Source organism: Maniola jurtina, chromosome 8 (genome assembly GCF_905333055.1).
Source record: "Maniola jurtina chromosome 8, ilManJurt1.1, whole genome shotgun sequence".
NCBI classification, from domain to species: domain Eukaryota; kingdom Metazoa; phylum Arthropoda; class Insecta; order Lepidoptera; family Nymphalidae; genus Maniola; species Maniola jurtina.
Genome location: NC_060036.1, coordinates 3,478,021 through 3,500,022, shown reverse-complemented (window position 1 = coordinate 3,500,022; position 22,002 = coordinate 3,478,021). Strand labels below are relative to the sequence as shown.

General features: G+C 38.7%; 1 protein-coding gene across 2 annotated transcripts in view; it reads right to left on the bottom strand.

Moving 5' to 3' along the window:
* Positions 1-529: 529 nt before the first annotated feature.
* The window catches only part of LOC123867882, a 110,598-nt gene continuing 89,125 nt past the window's right edge, over positions 530-22,002 (bottom strand). Inside the window, exons 4-9 of one of the 2 annotated variants that reach the window (XM_045910190.1) lie at positions 21,100-21,212; positions 15,796-20,028; positions 15,028-15,130; positions 13,573-13,932; positions 7,779-8,046; positions 530-6,307 (exon numbers count right to left, since the gene is read on the bottom strand). In XM_045910190.1, coding sequence (XP_045766146.1) covers positions 6,097-6,307; positions 7,779-8,046; positions 13,573-13,932; positions 15,028-15,130; positions 15,796-20,028; positions 21,100-21,212 — 5,288 coding nt within the window. In that variant the 3' untranslated portion in view covers positions 530-6,096. Of the gene's footprint in view, positions 6,308-7,778; positions 8,047-9,568; positions 9,778-13,572; positions 13,933-15,027; positions 15,131-15,795; positions 20,029-21,099; positions 21,213-22,002 lie in introns of those variants that run through there. The other variant, XR_006796528.1, reaches the window with a different exon arrangement.

Genomic DNA, 22,002 nt, shown 5'->3' with positions numbered 1-22,002 from the left:
TTGATTTGGATTGTAGTATTAGCCGGCCGGTCGCACATATGGCGGAGCGCAGCGCAGAGCATGCCCGCGAAGTTTTCTAATCGCGTGACACATTACGCGAATTTCTACCAGAGAATGCGCAGTCGCAGATGAGCGAGTATCCGCACGGATGCACAATTGATTTTAGATATTATTTCAATGAGGACAATGTCGATTTTTGACTGTGAAAAATGCTCTGTGCTGCGCTCCGCCATATGTGCGCCGGCCCTTATTGTAGATAACGGGTACATACTATTATTATCACGATTGATTTGCAGACCTTGTTTGTCGATATATGACGGGACACGTCGCGACCACGACCCGTGTAACAGGGTCCAAATACCGACAAATAGTCAGTAATTTAATTGTGGTATGTACCCGTTAACTGCAATATAATAAACCGTTCAATCACGTTATACACGTTGTATACGTATCAGTGGTTAAACTACGAACCACGAAATAAGCTTAAAATTATTGATTTGGATTGGTTAACAAATGAAAAATCAAATCGTAAATTAAAAAACAGGTACATTTTATTGAAAAAAATATGTACACAGCAAAACAAATAAATAATCTTATGTTGTACAGTTATTAATCTATAAAACATTAATTTCCTTGAAATAGAATACTATACATAACTACAGTTATAAGAATATTTACATAATACCGTCTTGGGAAGTGTAAACCGACCGATTTAAATAAACAATATCCATTTAACATTTAATATGATATCTTGGGGACATCTATTTTATAGGATAAATTAAGTGAAATCCCTATATTTAACCTCCGATTGTGAACCGCTTTAAATATTTGAGCACATCTTAAAATTTCATTGCGTTTGTCACTTTGAGCAGCGCTCAAATATTATGTGGCGTTTCAGTATTCGGCCGTACATAAATATAAAAACAGCTATTTATTAAGTCCTTGATATAATTACATACTTACGTTACATTCAAAGATCACAAAAATTCATTTTACGCATAGACATTTATCTAACAAAGATCCGTCAATAACAAATTTCCTATCAAAATTTATTCATTCACATGATCTAATAATCTAGCTACGATATTTAGAAAAAACATTCATTACCTATTATATAATATTAATTATTATTATTGTGATTTAAAAAAAAGCATTTTATAAATGTTTTTATTTAAATTAAGATTCCTTCTACCACAAATTAAAATCATTTCCCAACATACAATCTTGTGATGATTTGTTTAATATCAGCTATCTCTGTATAAAAGATTAATCACTCTCGAATTTTCGCTTATAATCGCTCTTAAGTGGTAGTCATTACGACAATAATTAATTAATTTTGTTCAAGTTCATTACCACTTTATGGCCTATGCTAGAATAGATTTTTATTCAAATAAAGACAAATACTGTTTTCTATTTTACAGGTTAGGTGTAGTGAAGTTTGACTTGCACGATATTGATTTAGGATTCCATTTGCTTCTGGAATCAATTTTAAACTGAAAACTTTACTAATTCCCTAGGAATTTCCAGAAAAATCTAAGATTTACGAAGTCTTAATTGGCTGTATAAACTTTCATGATAATAATCGTTAATTTCAGAATTTTACCAGCACTTACTCTTTGAATTCTAGGTTTTACCACAGATACATGCAAAAATAACAATTTGGAATCGGTGTTTAGTGAAATTTTTATGTTTTTAAAATTACGTATTATTATTTAATTATTTATGTTTATAATTATTGTTTACGCCAGAAAACTTGGCTTCGAAGAAATTGTTTCGGCCTCGCATTTTACAGAAATACTCCATGGATAGAACAGACAAGACTACGTGGTGTCGGGTTGCTAAAATTTCGTTCCGGCTTAGTCATTATTCGGTTTTTGCATATTTCCGAGGTAACACCTAGGATTTAACAAGTTTGGCAGTCTGAAATGAATGATCATCATGGAACAGTTTGGGCTTATACATTTAAAACTTTATAAATCTTTATTTTTACTACAAAATTTCTAGGATGTACAGTAGTTCGAGATTTCACAGTAACATTTACAATTAAAAAAACCTTCAAGGCAGGCCCTACAGAACAGTCTTGGCACGACCTACCATGATAGCGTTAGCCTAAAGCCTCGTTCACATAAATAAGCATTGTGATCGAACGCTGCGGCGAACACGACGCACAATGCAATTTTTTGTATGTGGATGCGACTTTCCGGCAGAAAATATGATATGCGTTATTTTTTAGGAATTCATTCATAGGTTTTCAAGAAATTGACATTAGTACCGACTTACATACGTTTATCTTTAAAATTATCAACAAAAAGAAATACTATTTAAATACAACGGCAAACAATTATTATAATGTCCGAAAATAAAATAAATACTGCATTTATTATGTTAAAAATATGTCGCCAGGCCCATTTTATTGTCAATTATATTCCATCCGCATTATCTACAATTTAATACGCTCAATTATTTGACTAGAAACCATATTATTATTTTATAAAAAAAAAAATAGAAAAACATAAAAATGTACACGATGTTCATATAGCACACCCTAAAAACTCATTCATTCGATTCATTCGTGTAAAATTGTACAAAATTGTGATTTAACGTAAAATATGACCCGCAAAATATAAATTGCAAGGCCCTGTTTTTTTCGATGGTCCTAATTATGGCCCTCATACGACCCGGTATATTTCACTGTTTCTCCTATTTAAGCTAGGCAAATGCCAAGGGTCCTTATGTTATAGGTTGGAAAATTTTATTGAAGTCTCATATACGGCCCGGATAATTGTACCGTGAGTCCCTAATACGGCCCAGCCAATTGTATGGAAAGCCCCTCATACGGCTCGGCAAATTCAACCAAATGCCTCTATACGGCCCGGTACATTTTACTGAGGCTCCTATAAGCCGATACCGAAGATACAAATACGGCTTGGGTAAATACCAAAGCTCCAAAGTTGTTAATTTGGCTCGGCAAATAATATCGATTCGCTTGAAACAGAATTCCTCCTAACAGGGCCCACTGAATTTTAATTTAACGACAGTATTTCCAGATTTTCATACATATACGTAAAAGTAGCATTAAAAACTTTAGACCTAATTGAAATCTAAAAACGCGTTCTATGGAATTAATCTTTCGCGCGTGTATCCCGTTTCAATCGGAATAATAAAAGAGAGATAGCAGCTTACATCAAAAAATTAATTCAACAGGACCAATAATTATTTAAAAATCTCGATCACATAATAAAAATACTGTTTCTCCACTATGTTAAGAAAACAGCAATTTTGGTTGTTCTATAATAATTATGAAAAAACAATAAGTAATATATGTTTTATTCTACCGTATAAAAAATCTCTGAATATTTACGCTCTATTCTAATCCGACAAAATGATGTCTAGCCAGATCATCTTAATCTAAATAATATAGAATATTAGGCCGCGTCCAGACTGACTAGCAGGTCAGCGAAGACAGAACTGCAAATTATACGAGCAGTTTAAAAAAAATTCAATATCCAATTCGAATACAACTGTGATATCAGCTGCCAATATCGCGAGGGCAAAAGAAGTATGCCACTTGATTTTATAGTAATTACAACTTTATTCAAATTGGATAAGGGCAATATTTAAATGTCCGCTGCATTTGCGGTTCTGTCTGTCTTAAGTCCTTCTGTATTATGGCTCATCATATTAGCAATTGTTAATAATGCAATCGCAGCTTTAAGTTAGCTTGGAAATAAACAAATGAGGACTAGGTATACCAGTCAGTCCGAACGAGACCATTGTGATTGAATCACGTTTAGTAATCTAGCTGCTAAAATTTCCATCGGTTTCCTATTAGCATTGTAAAACGCTGGAATATACATAATATAATACACATAATTACAATTAAAAAGTTCAATAATTAATTTCCATAAAGGACTTAGGCCTCACTCAAACCGCTTGCATTCCGGCCGGAATCTCATGTTTTGTTGGAAGAGGTTTTTAGTCGATTAATGAGTTATTTGTAGACACAAGGGCATACTGTGTACTGTGAAAGTCTTTGCAAGAGACCTTCGTCATTGTATGTCTATCGGTCGATACGACATTTAGGCCGGCCGTATATTATCAGAAATTGACCGTCAAAGAACTTTCTGTCGCACTCACTCGCGCATGAGAAGCGGTCTTCCGTTTCGGCAAAATTCTGAATTTATAGCTCGTGTCAGAATTTTTCTGATAATTTTTGATAATCTTATATTCGTGTATTCATTACTCAATAGCATAATAAACTTTACATTGAGGACTAAGTGTAGTTTTAAAATATGTACAAGATTAGAACTCTCGGACTTAGCGACGAAATATTATTTTTATTATTATATTCAACAGTATTATAATATTAACTTTGATTACGAGTACAGCTACCGATATTTATTACGACTAATATAATTTAGGCTTCATTTCCTATATTATTGATACTTTTGAGTTAAAAAATTGTTCCTATTAGAGTTTATTTCAATCGCCAAATAAACTTAATTCGTCGTTTCGACATATTTCCAGTAAACAAATTATCCATACATCCAATTCATTCCTCAATTAAATATTATTTGGCGATTGAAAATCAAATAATATATTAATGGAATCTCTATGTTAAAACTCTTTGAAAAAAAACGACACCAGACTTAACTTATTTGTACATAAAATTATTTAGTATTAAAGGCAAGGCTAGATCCAGACACTGGATGGCGACATCGTCGATGGCACACCAATAAATAATATTTTTAAGATTCACACTGGAATTCATAGTCAAGATAGGGGGCTTCGATAGGGGAACATTCAGACTACATAATATGACATATTCAACACATGCCCTTAAGGTTCATAGGAACCTTAATGCAAGACCTGGTACGTATGTAATGAAACGTCTAGTACGTATGTCAGGTGTACGTCCATCGGTAGAGAACGGAATTCATTAACGACACCAATAATAATAAATAATTAGATAATCTTCACATTGCTTTTTTTGATTGCATTGATTTGATGCGTTTGTGCAAAATTTTATGTGAAGTAGAATATTTATTTTTACTAGTTAAGTATGCATCAAAAATTTTAATAAATGAAGTAGACAATGGAACATTTTATCTATATTAATTTTATTTATAGCTACGTAAAAAAAAAGTACCTAAAAAAATCAAACTAATTCAATAGGCGCCAAGAGTCAATTAAGTTTATCAAAAAAGTCCCTAGCCCCGGTCCCTTTATTCAGCTTTACGTACATTGTATTGCGTTGCTTAGTACGTGGTCTGTCTTTGCCTTTAACTTCATACATTCGTCAGTAGACGAATGTATAAAGTTAAAGGGTTTGTGTCATTGACTGACGCGTTATTTCCATGCCAGAAACGCTGTCGCCACTCCTTGTCTCAATATAAACCTGCCTTAAGACTTGCACAATTTTAGCTGAAGCATACCAGCAGAGCCGAGGCACTGAGCCTTTCTTGATAACAACTCAAACTATCAAACTAAGCTTAATTTAAGAATAAGCCACACGATGCGTTGCGTTGGCGGTGCGGCGCCCGAGCGGTGCCACTGGTTCATCCTAGATAGAACCAGAACCAGAGGGACGAGCCGACGAGAGGTGGTGCGTTGCAACGCCATACTTTTTGCGAGAGCGGCTAGCAGTGCCCGTGTGGCACCCAATACTCGAATCCACGGCGGTGCGGCGCCACAACGCACCGGAAACGCATCGTGTGGCCTGTCTTATTTGGCATAACGGCGGCGGGGTGCGGTAAACCCAGGCGCGGTGCCTGTCCTCCATATTTTGTTTTCAGTTTACTATAGTATAGGAGTTCGTTCAGTAACGCACTGTGGAACACAGCGGCCGCGGTGCCTAAAGGTTGGACACATATTATGTAACTGCAAGCATGACAAACCCGCATGAACAATTATTTTGTACAAGCATGCTTAAGCGCTTTTAAGATGAATTTGTACGGCCAGTATTCATATGATACAAATTCGCATCCAAATTGTGGTTAACCTAAAGGTCTTAAGCTATGTTAAGTTGTTATTAAAAAGATTAAGATCTATTCCACTGCTTGCGTAATAGAAACAATTGAATAGCACCTACAAGTGTCATCGAGAGCTCCGTAACCGAGTGGCATCGACTTTGGCGGGGGTTTTCTTGTGTTTGTTCTTGAGTTTGTGATGTTTCCGTTTCGGTGTGTCCGTAATGTCGGCGAGGTCTTCCGCACTCTCGTCTGGTTCGTTTGTTTCTGTTTTCTTATCAAGTTCCGCCATCGCTTCTTGTATCGCGTTCTCTAACAGAGTATTCAGCTTTCGGCTCCTGTAAAAAGAAAATCCATACTTAATTTTATTATTCGAAAGTATCTGTCTGTTAGTTACTTCTTAGCATCCGAACCAATTTTAATGGATTTTTCAACAGAGCGATTTTAAAAAACCTAAATTTAGTCGTTGGCCAAAGGCTAGTAGACGATCATTGAAAATAATTTTGTACATAAATTAAAACCATCATCAGCTTTCATAAAACTCATTTTGTCCGTGTGTTGCAATAAAATATAACGTAATTGTACATTCTGAGGTAAGATAGTATTTTTAAGATTTATTTTTAAGAATTTTCATAATATGAAAGAAATCTTTCTTTCGGTTGGGTTAATAAGACAATTTTTTTGCATGTAATGGTAGTTTACAAAAAATATATCATAAGTAGACTAGACACCAAAGCCGGCGGCTTAATATCGGCCTCAGCCAAGCACAAGGCGACATTTCTGTGCTTGCATAGTACCTACTTCAAATTCACCATTTTATTGCGTAGATTTGATATGATTTACAAACATTAAGTAGTTGCAACTTGCGATTTTACAAATATCATACAATAAAGGTTTCGGGATGTACTAACTTGTACTATAAGTATAGTCACGTTACAGTACAAGGTTGCACTACTATTAACTAACTAGTAAGACGAACCACTATAACGCCAATACAGAATGGACCTACACGCCCTTATTTCAAGGTTCGTATCTCTATACGTCTACTGCCCTAAGCGGAAACATTGTAAAACGTAAATAAACTATTTTAAAACAATCACTTAGGGCCAGTTTATTTTAGACTTTATAGTGTTAAATCAATTTTTATCATTGTTTCATTGTTAAATCAATGGTGTCAAAATATTGACCAAATGGTATTAAAAGTACCTACTGATTGGATGTCAACTTGATTATCCGGTACACAGATAATTTATGCAATAGCTATTGTTGCGAGCATCGTCAGTCGCTGGTATCCGTATAAAATGAGATAATGCGAAAAGGCGGAGACAAATTGAGTCCTTGTACGCAACGTCTAGAACGCACTACGACATCTGGACACTTCATTTAATATGAAAACATGGATTAGATGAACTTCTTTCTTCTACCTGGGCAGGTTTCCGTACTTAAACATTACTTAGACATATTTATCGAACCTAACGCGATCTCGTGCATCCTAGCAACGTCAACCTAGATCGACGTTAATGCCCAAGATTGGCAGAAGTGGGAAACTGAAAGATTTTTTTTACTACGCATAAGATTAGCGTGTTCCTAGATCCCAAGCAATGTTTGAATCCCGATGTCGATCACGAAAAATGCGAAAAACACATGAGTGTTTACGCCAACTTAGGAACTTTGCATCGCATACGAGTACGTTGCGTACACGGCAACAATCTGTCTTTACCTCCATTTCAATGTGATAGCTGAAAGTCCGCAAAATTGACATATAAAAATGTTAGACTGACTCAACGATAGCCATGACGCCAAACTCACTTCCTATGGCGCATTCTGGCGGCGTGATGAGCCTCCAGGCCCTCGCACAGCGTCAGCAGCCTGGAGTGCTCCACCTCCCCGGGCGAGCGGTCTCCGAACCAGCGCACGCTCCACTTGCTCTCCGACACTCGCGCCTCCAACTTGCCGGGCCACGACGAGTAACCCTTCACAGGACCCCAAACCAGATCCCCGACTTCGAGCCTCCGAATGGAGTTATCGCTCGACCCGTCCTGCGACTTGTCGTCCGACTCGTCCTCGCTCTTCGAATCTACCGATCGAAACTAGTTTTAGCTTCCGACTGTAAAAGTGTGCATCCATCACCGATCCTTCACCATAATGTTATAACTAAGGAGACAGGGAAGATAAAAACGGCCATTTCATATATCAAAACGAAAACTAGACATAACGCATAACCGAGTAGGTCCCTGCGGTAATAAAGGGTTGTGATGATGCGACTCGTCAACTTGTGACAACTGTCACCCTCCCGCACTGTCTACAACCGCAGAAACCTACTCAGTTAAGAATTTTAATTAATTACAAGTTTTTATTTTTAATGTACAAGGATCGTTAGTTATTTTTAACCATCTATTTGGCGTTTTTTACTTCGTCGTCGAAAGGTCAGTGAAGATTTTTACGTTTATTAAAACATGTAAACGATGTTCAACTCAACAGTTTTATTAATAGAAAATGTTGCAAATTTTAACCGACCTCGAATTATATTTTAAAGGGGATACGTTTTTCTTTCATCGATACGGGTCGGTCAACAAGAGCTGTTACGTTCGCAGTCTCACACAAACGCAATTTTATTATATCGTTCGATATAATTCGTTTTAAAAATCGATTTATATTATTGTAATAACGAGGTGGCGCCTAGGTTATTTTCGGCGCGCTGCGTGCTGTCATTTTTGAGATCAATATTATTTCTTTGTTATGCTATGAATAATGTATCTCTATAATTGTAATTTTAACTCTTTTAAAAAATTGCATCACTGTTCTGATGCATGAAAAAGCAAAAAAAAAAAACGATTTCACGGGATTGTCCTCTACATGTTATGCCAGATTTACTATCCGGTGGATGACGGATGAGTCTAAAAACAAAAAATAACGCTGAATTTCACTATAGTGGTAAAAACAAAACAATCACTTTCTCTGTCACGCACATAAGCTTCGTCGCGTACGAGCGAGGCATAGAGACTTTTCATGACACTAAACCAGCGCAATATGTGAATGTGTGTTTAACGTGCCAGCTCTTGTTAATACAGCTGTAATATTGCATAAGCTAAGTGAGCAATGACATTTTTAATATAAGCCGTTTCGCTGTATAGTGGATTAGACACAGTAATTTACAAAAACAATCTCAGACTATGTTTTGAAAAACTTTTAGATATAAAAGCCTGGCAGTGGAAAAAATATTATTTAAATAACGCAGCAATTAATCGTGATGATGGTAAATTAAGTTATTTAAAATATAAAATTATTCTAAATAGGGGAGCGTAAATTTTTAAGACAACGAAATGCTTTAGATATAGTATCTATGCGTCTGCGTTGAATAGTAAGGGAAACCCAAAAGATATTAAGCACTTCATTCTGTCACTGGTCAAATTTACATACATGTGAATCAAAACGCAAACAATATCGAGAGAGTTTCGTCGACTAAAAAGTCCATCTCGGATTACCGATAGATTTTTATAGTAATAAAATCTATCTCTAGAAAGCATACTTTAAAGAATATTTTCCCCATCAGCCAGTAGAATAGGTTACAAGTAACATGAAAAATGTGCTTTACTTACAATGATGGACAGATAGAATGATGGCTTTACAATGATGCGTTAGTAATGTATCCCAATGTGTGAGCCAATTTTGTGTTACTTCAATGGTGCAATGGAAAGCGACAGAAAGCCTTCTGATTTAATTTCCACTACACCTTTATGAACAGCTGTATCTTGTATTAACCCAACCAAAAGAAAACCAATGACCAATATATCGCACTATGTAGAAGCTGAAATATACCACAATATACATGAGTACCGCACTCGCTGGGCGAATAATTCGCAATTTGTATCGAATTTGCTGCAGGGTAACGGCGTTGTCGCATTAGCGCAGCTAATCGTAGAGCCACGGCTTTCAGCTCACGGCGCGCACTACTGTGTTGTAATGTCGTAACAGGACAAAAAGCGATCGTAGTCATATACTATTTTATAATTTTATTAATGCGTTTTACCTACACTTGAAGGAAATTTTGGAATAATTTTTTAATACATATCAAAAAAAACAAAACCGGCAGGTATTGAACCTGCATTCTCAACTAACTAAAGGCACTCCAAGACCGCGATAGCCAGGGGGATGCAGGTTCAAACCCTACCGGTCCCGCAACTTTTGATACGTATTTCGTAGTCATATATTTTATATTTTATTTATTAGTATAGATGAAAACGTGCATATTGCGTCTTGCTTGGCGTTTTGACGCTCCAAGCGCGCCCCTTAGACGCCCAAGCCCCATCGTGACGTCAAATTTCAATACGCTTACGAAACACCACAACACATTTTTTCGCCTTTAGCGACAAGCGTCGTCCCCACCTCACGCGGTTTGAATGCGATTCTACACACTTTTATCTGTTGCTTCTGCAACAAGGCTGTGATACTGTGGTTAGTGCACAGATGATTAAGAAAACGTACGATCAATTTTGGCGATACACCGCGCGCAGCGGCTATGCGTTTCTAAGCATATTAATTTATAATAGAACATTGCCATTAATACATTGTGTTTGTACAATAAATGGAATCGCATTAAAACCACGTGTATATACGAGTGGTGTGACAAAAAATACACTTGTAGAAAAACCTTGTCGCCGCACGCGGGTAGTCATGGCCTGTTTTATATCTACATTTTAAAAGCAAAGATTTTTGACGCGTCGCTTGTCGCTTTCCCGAAAGCTATGGCCCGCGTGTTTGTACAACGGCTGACGACGTATCGACAATCCAAAACCAATACAAGACACAACATTAGAATCAATTTTGAATTTTGTTAGCTGTGACTAAAGCGTGAGATGGTTCTGTACCTACATATTAGTAGATTCAAGATTTAGAGTGGTTTGTAAGGGTTGAGGAAACAGTGTTATTTCTCCAAGTGCAAAAATAAAGCAATCCTGTAATACTGATCGCGCATTGCGGGCGAGGGCAGACGTGCATTTTACCTACAGTGAAACCGGGTAACTTCAAAAATACGATAAACATTGTCATTGGAAATAAAATTTAATTTCAATAAGAATCGTATCAACTACGCATTTTGGCGATCAGCTTGATCAATCTGCTGGTCAACGAGCAACATAGTTAACAAATTTCTAGTTCGAATTTAATTTTATGTTCAATAATAATAATATTTATAGGGTTACCCAGTCACCCAGTTCAAGTTACCCAGTTTCACTATGTAATGGATTAACGAAATGCGGAATACCAAACACGTCCAGAATACGCGGTTAGCATTAAACTGTGAAATTTTAAGAGAAAAGGTAAGTGAGGGCGCAAATTGGATTAGTATTTTTTAAACTATTTACGGTGATGAAGTCTAAGTTTGAGCGCACTTGGCCAGAAAATGCCTGTTCAATTTTGCTTTGATACATATAAACATACACAATAATATAGGTATAACAACCTCATGTATCACGCAAAAAAATTACTATTATTCAACGCTCAACATATCAATCGTGCCCTCAATAAGTTTTTAAGACTCGGTGAAAGAGAAGTGAAATTTTATGTAGACGAGTACAATATTGTCAGTTCAAGCCGATGAGATAGCGGTCCCACATTTATTTGCAGCAAAGAGTCAAAGCATTAGAAATTTTAAGAGAACAAGGGCGCCTGTCCACTGAAGCGGACCAGAGCAGAGATGTGTTTACCAGAAAAATCAGATTAATGATATATGACGTACTTATTTAGTTTAATACATCTTACTTATTCATCTCGCGTTATCTGATTAGCTTGCTGAACACATCTCCGGTCCGCTCCTCTTTAGTGGGCAGGCACTCTTGAGTCGTGACCCCCAAGGAAAGCGAAACCATCACATAGCGTTCGCTAGGGCGAGCGTTTTTGACACCAACGAGACGATGTCAAAAACTCATTGTTTCAATCAACAAGTTCCGCAACGTCATTCGATATAACGGACGTTATGTGAGAGCACCGCTATCCTAAGAAACCGCAGCTTTAGGAAAATTAACTTTTTATTTTTAGGCACCATCTCCACGGCCGAGAGAATTTCGGCAAAATTCGATATCGTCGCGATAGTATCGCCCTGTGGAGATTGGCCCATAGAGTTTGTATCGAATTTTTTCACACGGCGAGACTATCACCGCGATTCTCTCGTCCGTGAAGCCACCTGGCACCTTAAAAACTATCAAAAATTGCAGAACCGGCTGAATAAGTCCGCATCAGACTATGGCGGGCAGACTGCTATGACTCATAAGGATTATCTTTGCACGCGTCTTATCAGAATCCAGAAACAGTAGGCCCAAATACGGAAGAATTTCTGTAACTTGTCCCTTGCCGTCATGTTGGCACCATTACCGTTCACACAATAATAAATCTTAAGTTCTAAGAAATAAAACAAACAAAGCAATAGTGCCAAATTGACTACAGTAGTAGTGCGGGTCTTCTCCGTTTGGTCGGAACGGCCAAGCGGGGGTACGGGCCTCGAGGCATGGCCTCCTTACCCGGGTGAGGCGCAGGGCAACATTGTACCCTGGTGGAGATCTTTTAGCCGGGATTTCACCGGCTAGGGCCCGCCATCTTGGCTTACGGCCCTAGTGGGCTTCTTTGTATATCCGGTGTTGTTAGTCCGGGATTGGTCTCCGCGCGACGGCGGCGTTGAGTTCGCTGTCGAGCACGGAGACGGGGTCATATCCGGTGGATCTTGCCTTGACTACAGAACGTAGTAGATAAAGTTGACGCATCGTGACGATAGATGTCGCTGAAGTACTCTACGCTGCGACATATTACACCGTGTTCGTCGAGTTTAAATTGTTTGTACACGGCTAGCAACTTTAGACAAGTGCTACTAGTGGCTACTACCTACTTGAGCGCGTTCCAGCTTAGTATGCAATTTTTGACACGCATTTGTACAAGTACAAAAGCGGTGAAATACTAAATATATAAAATGGGATGGGATATCAATTAATTCTGTAAATAAAAGCACACAGTAGTCAATACAAGATCATATTCATTCATAATAAAATTGGGAACTCAAATCAGCAACTTTTTATCAAACGTCAAAACGCTCGCTTCTCATGGGAGCTTGTATGAAACACAAAGATGTTAAGCTATAAACATTCGATGCACTTTGCATACTTATTTAATCCATAATTTAATGTATTTTGCAAACTTGAAACTAACACTGGACGTGGATTTTACGAATCTCGGGCTGAAAGACTCTTTTTTTTAATAATTACTAAGAAATAATTTATTTTTAACAATAATCACCATCCCAATTGCGACAGCAGCGAAACTGCATGTTCCTACGCTAAGATTTGACTATAAGTCTATCTCTTTCACACGTTCAAATTCAATGTCAACATGATGAGATGTAAAATGTCAGACTAGCCTCACAGGCACCTCACGTCCTGGCTCGCCACTCGTCGCACCCTCGTTTGCTAATGTGAATGCACCTTACTACTACTTAATAGTTAAATATCAAAATTCCCGATTGTTAATGATTATGGTTCGGACTCTGCAATTTTTGATATTATGTATTTAAAAATAATTAGAAATTTCTTCAGTGTACAAAAAAATAATTAAAACTCACCATTATCGGAACCTAAATGTCTATCAAATACTTTCTGAAGGGATGAACTTTCAGAATTGCTGCCCGAAGGCGAAAAACGTCTTTGCTTTTCTTGACTCATAGACATATCATAGTCTTTAGGCATTCCATGAACCATGCCATAATTGGACCTCATAATTTTATCGTTTCTATACGTCGACCCGTCTCCAAAATCGTTTTTCCTCTTATAACTTTGTGGTCGATCGTAAAGAGTCGATGTCATGGGTAAAACGTGTTGTTGGCTATTGGATGGATTCATGCTCTGGTTGTATTGGATTTCACTCGATTCGACCGAGTTGTGGGTGCGGTTCATTCGCATTAATTGTATGTTGGACATCATATCTGAAATAGTGTAAAAAATACCAAAATTAGCATTTTTAACGATAGATCTGAAGTTATATGTATTAAGTAACAAGTGTAAATTAAAAATTTTCAACACCCCCGACAAATCATTTTCAAATAAATAATTATGTATATCTAGGCAACGTCCATCTTGACAGCTTGACATTTGTCAATTGACACTTGAATATTATGAACCTAACGGTTATCTAACCTTCTTTTCTACAAGAAAACTAGAAAATAGCTGATAACTTTTAAACGGCTGAACCAATTTTTTTGGATTATAGCTAAGAACACTCTCCATCAAGCCACCTTTCAAACAAAAAAAAGTAAATTAAAATCGGTTCATTCGTTTAGGCGCTACGATGCCACAGACAGATACACAGATACACAGATACACAGACACACAGATACACAGATACACACGTCAAACTTATAACACCCCTCTTTTTGGGTCGGGGGTTAAAAAGAAAATAATCAAAGTTATGATTATTCTATTATTATCAAGAATAATTATCGATATGATTTCTATCAAGCTAGTATAGACTGTGTAAGCGGATTTATATTGTCAGGAAGAGTCATAAAATATTATTTTTCTATCTAAGCAATATCGGAGATTTTTGTATGCATTAAACAATGATTTAAAATATTAAAGCTCTCGTGTTACAGACGCGACGGCAGCGACGCGCGACGTGACGGTACAATCCAAGGAACTGTATAAAGGGAAGTACATACTAGCTTATGTCCGTGAATACATCCGTGATGACTATACAAATTTCAAACCCCTATTTTACCCCCTTAGGGGTGAAATTAAAGAAAATCCTTTCTTACCGGAAGTCTACGTCATAATAGCTAACTGCATGCTGAATTTCAGCCCGATCCATCCAGTAGTTTGAGTTGTGCGTTGATAGATCATTCAGTCAGCACACGTAGGATCCGGTGTTCTGCCGTCGCACCTCGCTTACGTCGAGTTTATGTCAATCCAGCCGGGCGATTCAGAATACTCGATTCGGTATGTTATCGTACGATAAAATGTATGTACGATAACTTACCGAACCGAGTTTTCTGAATCGCCCGGCAGGCCTGAAAAGGACTTACTATGTTCGGAATCAGAGCTGATATCGCTTCTCGGGGTGGGCCACGCGCGCTCGCGAGACTCGGCCATGTCTTGCTCACTGCTCGACACGCATTGCACCATAGCCTGCAAATTACATGAATTTCTATTCAAATATTTGCAATGGGTCCGCACCCGTACAGGTATGAAGTGATTTGCTTCCGTGTCTTTTATTCGATCCGCTAGGTCATAGATAGCTAGGTCGGCTAGGATACAGAGCTCCCTTCCGGCTTCAGTTTTCCCCTCCATTTTGATTTAGGTATGTTTGACTAAAGAGTGAATAGAAATCTTGTAGTTTAGGCAAGTGCACTTCATCTTAGCCTGAGATCTATAGAGTGCATTTTGACTTTATTCAGACTTAAGACACTTAAAACGAGACAGCGCTATATCGCGGACATAAATTTGTCTCGTTTTAACTGAAGCTTAAGCCTGAGCAAAGTCAAAGTACGCTCCATAGGTCTCAGCCGTCGGCTGCAGCATCACTTAGCAGCAAATCTTATTGCAGCCAAGAGCTAGTGTATGTAAATTTAAAAAAAAATGAACACAGAAAACGGAACTTAATAATCAAGTAACAAACACGTTATCCAACGCGCAACGCGACACGTTTATAATTAAATTCTGGTAATCGTAAGTCAAGATGTAATTACATGTTATATCTAACCAACTGCAAAATTTTCGTTTCAATCGACTCGCGTTCATACAAATATGCAAGCTACGTCAGTAAAAGTAAAAATAAGAAAAATTATACGCACCGAAGAATGAATATCCGCGGGCTCTGGTGATTTGGTAGTAGTATCGGCGTAATTGGAAGCCGCGGCATAAATGCGAGGACTAGGCGCCGCGTCCAAGGCGCCAAGCGGACTATGTGTCGTCGTGTCGGGCGGCGACCCTCCGGCCATATTCGGAGACTTGCCACCACGTTGGCCCAATGTTTGCGTCGACACGGAATGCCTGACACCTCCCAACTCTTGCATGAGCCGAGCATATTCCTCCGAACCATCCGGTTTCTCGTCTTTCACGCCGTGATCAAAAGTTACAGGGCCTTTATTGTCCTTAAATTCCACTTGGCTACTCTCCCCAACCAATTGGTTGAACCTTTTCGGATTCGCAACTGGCTTCTGGTTGAGTAAAATATTCGAGTCTATACTCAGTCTCGAATTCCCACTTTGCACGTTCATATTTTGTGTGTTATGAGAATTAGAGACTAAAGTTGTCTGCTGCTGCACTATGGTCGTGTTCTGGACGAATGTAGAATTAGTTCTGTTGTTCGTAGCAGCTATGGGAACTTGTTTGGGAGATAAGGGAACCATTAGCGTTTGGCCCATCTGGTTAGACTGAATGAATTCCTGGGTTGGCACGTTTCCCGATCGCACTTGGGGACTCGCGTTAAAGGCGACGTTCGTCGGGCTTAAATTGGTGAGAAGTGGACTTAATTGACCATTGAAGTTGGGACTGCTCATCATCACTTGACTATTTGGAGATAGAAATTGGGCTCCAGGACTGTGCTGTGATTGTATTATTTTGCCTTGCTGATTTTGTGCACGGATGACTACGCCACTGTTGGCTCCCGTAGTGAATAACCCAGGATTTTGCACAGGCGTTAACACGTTTTGGCCATTAACAGTTTGTAATTGGAGCTGCATCGGCATTCCAGTGGAATTGTCCTGAATGATGGCCGTTCCATCAGCCGTCATCACCATCCCACCGAGATTTGGTAGAATAAATTGTTGGAAAGCGGGGAAGTTTGACATTACATTATTTGCATTGTTAATCAAATTGACAGGTTGAAGTAAATTTATTTGTTGCGATGGTGAGGTATTTGCGATTAGCTGCTGCGATGCAAAATTATTTGTATTACCCTGACCATTCATCACTATATGTGCTGGAGTACCAGATTTGCCGGGGACGATAGTTAACGCTTGCAACATCGGCGTCGGTGATATGTTATTCGTTGGCGACAGTTGAAAACCGCGAGGAGAAAATTGTGGACTAGAATTATGTTGCGGGGAAGAGTGATGCACCATTATATTATTGGGATTCTGCTGAGGCGCAGCTATCTGTAGAACGTTGGTTATATTCTGCGCCTGACTCTTCTTCTTCTTACTTCTTTTTTTCAAACTCTCCGGTGACAACATGGCTACCCCTGGAACGAAGCCCTGGCTGTTTTTAACTTCAATTTGTCGTTGACTTTCGTTCGTTTGCTGTCCAGGACCAATACCACCAGCAACAATTTGAGGCAACACAGAATTTTGTTGCACAACTTGCCCATCTACAGCCATCATGGGGGGTTGAATGACAAATGGAGTTGGCAGACTATTGACCATTACTGTTGGTTGGTTAACGATTGGTTGAACTCCGCCAACGGCTGGGCCGACTTGGTTTAAGGAGGTAGTACCACTGGTGACAACACTCGAGCCCATTGGCGACATCACTGTTGTATTCTTTGGCGGCGGCGGCAGCATTTGATTACTAGACACGAGGATTTGACCCGTGGAAGAAATAAGAATTTGTCCCGGAGTGGAACATGCACGCCTTTGAGGTAGTGACGCCGATTGAATGTTACTCGTTTCTGATTTAGACGGTATATTACTTATGACATTCTGCACCATTTCTAGCGGTGATTTGGATATCATGCTTTGAGCAGTTGTACCCGCAATATGTAAAGGGTAACTGGTAGGTAAATTGACAGAGTTTATGAAAGGATCTGGTTGGTTATTCGGTATAGCGTATGTTGTAGCCAAATTAACGCTTGGGGGTGGCGGTGGCCTAATGAAGTTTGCTTGTGATGCATTGATAGAGGTAGTCGCCGTGCTAGCTTTACCGGCTAGAACCGACGTTACGGTGTCTCTAGTAACAGAAAAACCACTGGCCATGGTCGTTACGAAAGTCTGTATGTAACAGGCCTGTATAAGGGAATGTGCTGGACCACCGCCCAAATGAGGTGGAGGACAATATCCGGGCATCGTATTTTCTATCCTTTTCTTTGGTTCCAGTCTGAAAATTTCCTGTTGATTCTTTATTACTGGCTTCACACCAACCATTGATATGTTATCTACTTCCATTAGATTTTTGTTAACATTGTGATTTGATATAAAATGCATCACCTGATTTCCAGACACCGATTGACTGATAGGTGGTCCGGGTGAATTATAGGGATATGTGTGATTGCTTCCTGGTGTGGAAGGGTTGCTATTGTAATAATCTCTGCTGGAGCCTGGATTAGAGTAAACTGGACTCTGCATGGGATATGTACAATTATTTTGTAGTTGCGAATTACTCCCGCTACTGTGAGGCGTGTCCGTACTCCGAGAGCTATTAGACGGGGTTGGCGAAGGCTCAGGCTGATGTAACGTTTCATTGGGTGACACATTACTCGTACTGACAATACCAGCTTGAATTGGTCCGCAATTATCATTCATCATAATATTCCGCTCTATATAAGTAGATGATGTAACAGGATTATCATCGAATACATGTTTAGGACTGGACGGAGTAGCTACCCTACTTTCTAACTCTCTGCCGTATATATTGGGATTCTGTTTTAAAAATTTAGCACGCATTTGGCTATCCGATGTCTCTATGCAATTCGCTTTGTACGGGATATTGCAATCTTTACAGCATTGTGGCATGTTATTTTCAAAACTCTTGTCAGGTACGAGACTGCTGTCTGGTGTATTGTTAGGTGAAAGCGACGGGTTTGGTACTACGTTATTTCTAAACACGTTAATATGCTCGCCTGGTTTGGTCGTCGATTTCAAGTTTTTGTCAGGTTGGTTTAAAGAATTGCACGGCGTACTTGGATTGTCAAATTGATTAATGTCATACTGATTGCTCATGCCGACTTGTCTCGATATTGTATTGTTCAGCAAGACTGTTTGTTGTGCTAAATATCCATTAGGATCGTCCATGAATGATGGGACAGCATTTCTTACAATATCATCACAAGGCTTTGCTTTATCCTGTAATTGTCTTATTCCGTTATTTCCATATGTGATAGGTTTATTCTCGTTCAGAGTAGCTTTTTTCTTTGGCGCTTTGTTACACTTGATTTTTTTCTTGTTTAGATCGACGCCAGGCCATTGCTGTGCCATCATATTGTAATGTTGTGGGAGAGGCGGCACGCGGGAGCACATCGAAGGGTTCATAATTTGTTCGTTATTGATGAAGGAACCTGTCGAGGACGACGAGTCCTCAAACGTATTTATGCTTGAATCATCGTATTCTATATTTTCTAGCCTTTGTAGTTTCGGGCTTGGACATGACAAAGAGGTTGAAGGATTACAATCATTTCGTTTAACTTGCCATGGAGGCGTTTTGGCAGAGTTTGTTTTAACGACAGCACCGTTTTGAATCACTAGTTGACCCTGAGGAACATATTGATTTTGAATAGATTTGTTTTGACTCATATGTTCAGTCATTTGTGTTTTATAACCCTTCATAACTTCTATCTGTTTCTGGTTCCGTTGTATGAAGATTTGCTGCTGTTCGTTGATTTTTTGCATCACCTCAGGCGTTAGAGGTTGGTTTAGGCCGCAGAATATCTGTGACTCTTCATCTTTATGTTGTTTATGAGCCTGCGAGTCTTTTTCGTCCTCTTTGTGATCTTGTTCTATCACGTTTTGTACGTGTAGGGGTACGTTCAACGCATTTTTGACATTGGTGATATGTTTATTGTATCCCGTGTTAACGCCTATAACCTGTCCATTTGTTCCCAGTACAGGCTGGCCAATGTTGATTGTATTATTTATGGGACTCGATGTCGCTTGGTTTGGTTTCGGGCTAGATTCCATTTCTGGTTGTTGAGTTATCCAACCACTACTAACAGTAAGATAATGTGAGCTTCTTTGCACAAGAGTTTCTTGTTTAGCATCATCTTGGACAGCGTTAAGCATGTTGTGCTGTGAGTACGGAAGACAGGATTGCATAGTTCCTGTGCGCTGGGGCATGGCTCCTGGCGAAGCCGTCCGCTTCTGGTCGTTGTCGGGCTGGAAAAGTCAATTAATTTACATTATTATCATCAAATAGGTAGGCACAGTTAATATCCTGTGATGGCTTGGATCTAGTCAATTTGTGAGGGTAGTAAGAATGTAGATGTGATAGATCAATATTTACAAATCATCATATACTTTTCGAAAAACACACAAGGAACCTGTCATATGAATAATTCTGGTAGTCCACTAACGCTCAATGGAGCAGCTTGGTGGCCTCTATAACTCTCTCTCCTATAAGATAACTCAGCAGTAGCACATAAGCTGTTTCTTTACTGCAAGAAAAGACTTGACTTAATTAAGTAATGAACTAGAATGGGGGAGCTCTCGTTTTGATCCCGAATCGAATCTGTCAAATGTTAGTATTTGTGCACTAGGTAAAATCAAAGATTTGAAATTTTAATAATACATATTTAAACTCTTTGTCACGCTGCCACGACGGCTCACATCACATTAGTCGTTTCATAGTCTATTTGTCGTCTGCCATCCTGAAGACTCGAGGTTCTGTTACAAGTTTCATAACTGTCGTCAACTGTGGTAATATGACAAAAAAGTCAAATCAACAAAGTCATGTTTAAAAATTCGTTGCGATATTTGCTGTGGGCGATAAAAATGCGGTCGCAGGTTGTTTTTAGGGTTCCGTGCCTCGGAAAACGGAACGGAACCACTTTGTTGTCTGTCTGTCAAGAAAACCTATAGGATACTTCCTGTTGACCTAGAATCATGAAATTTGGCAGGTAGGTAAGTCTTATAGTAAAAGTAAAGGAAAAAGTCCAAAAGCCATGAATTTGTAGTTACATCACAGAAAAAAAAAATTACAATGTGTTACAATTTTCAAAGTAAGATAACTATACCAAGTGGGGTATCATATGAAAGGGCTTTACCTGCACATTCTGAAACAGATTTTTATTTATTTTTATGTATAATAGGTTTTTGATATATCGTGCAAAATGTCGGGAAAAAACACCCGAGTACGGAACCCTCGGTGCTCGAGTCTGACTCGCACTTGGCCGGTTTTTTTGGCAAGGGGTCAAGTCTTATCGCCGCTATGAATACGTAAATACACACCTTGAACTCGTTGAGGGGTCTCTCCCTTTGCACCATCATTTGTGACACGCTCATGGCGGGCATGAGGCCGGACCGTTTCTTCGTCTTCTTCTTTGCAGTTTCAGCGCCCAGAACTGTAAGGAAATCACGAATATTCATAGAAAATATATCTATAACAGTGATTGAAGGACAACCCAACAAACAGGGTAAGTAATAAGTAAGAAACTAAAGTAAGTTTCGCATTTATAATATTAGTATGAGACAAACAGATAAATGATAACAAAGCCTCTAAAACATACAAAATCCCTTCAGTTTATCTGGAAACCAATCATAGAGATGCGTCACTTTCACTCCTCAGTAAGTACCTACTGTATGTACTAGGAGATCGGAGAGGTCGGGGGCGAGCGACCGCGTGACTTTACGGCGATCTCTAGACGTCCTATTAGATGATGAGACGTTTGCGTGTTCAGCGTTGTCCTTCTAATTACAAAGACTGCGATAAACTCATATTGTTTGTTATTAAAACATACTTGTTTTGCTATTAAATAAAGTCTATTCAGTTGTGATTATTATTGTGAAACCAGAGTGAACTGGAGTGAGGAAATTCTCGGTTCTTGATCCTTAATCGACATATTTAAAATTTTAGGCTAAGGGTGACGTGAAATCAAAGATATCAATCGTTTCATGGCCTACCTAGCGTCAAATATAGGTAACATTTGACGCTTGACAGTGTGAAGCCTCGACGTTTTGTTAAGTTTTCTAACTTTCGTGAACTGTGGTAAAACTTAGTGTTGTGCGTGGCGTCCGAAGCACTCATTAAGTAGTGTGGACATTTTTTCCATGTGCGCGGGGAAAATACTTTAAAAAAAAAACTAAATCCATGCGGACAAAGTCGTGAAAAAGCTTGTAAAAGTTATGATTCAA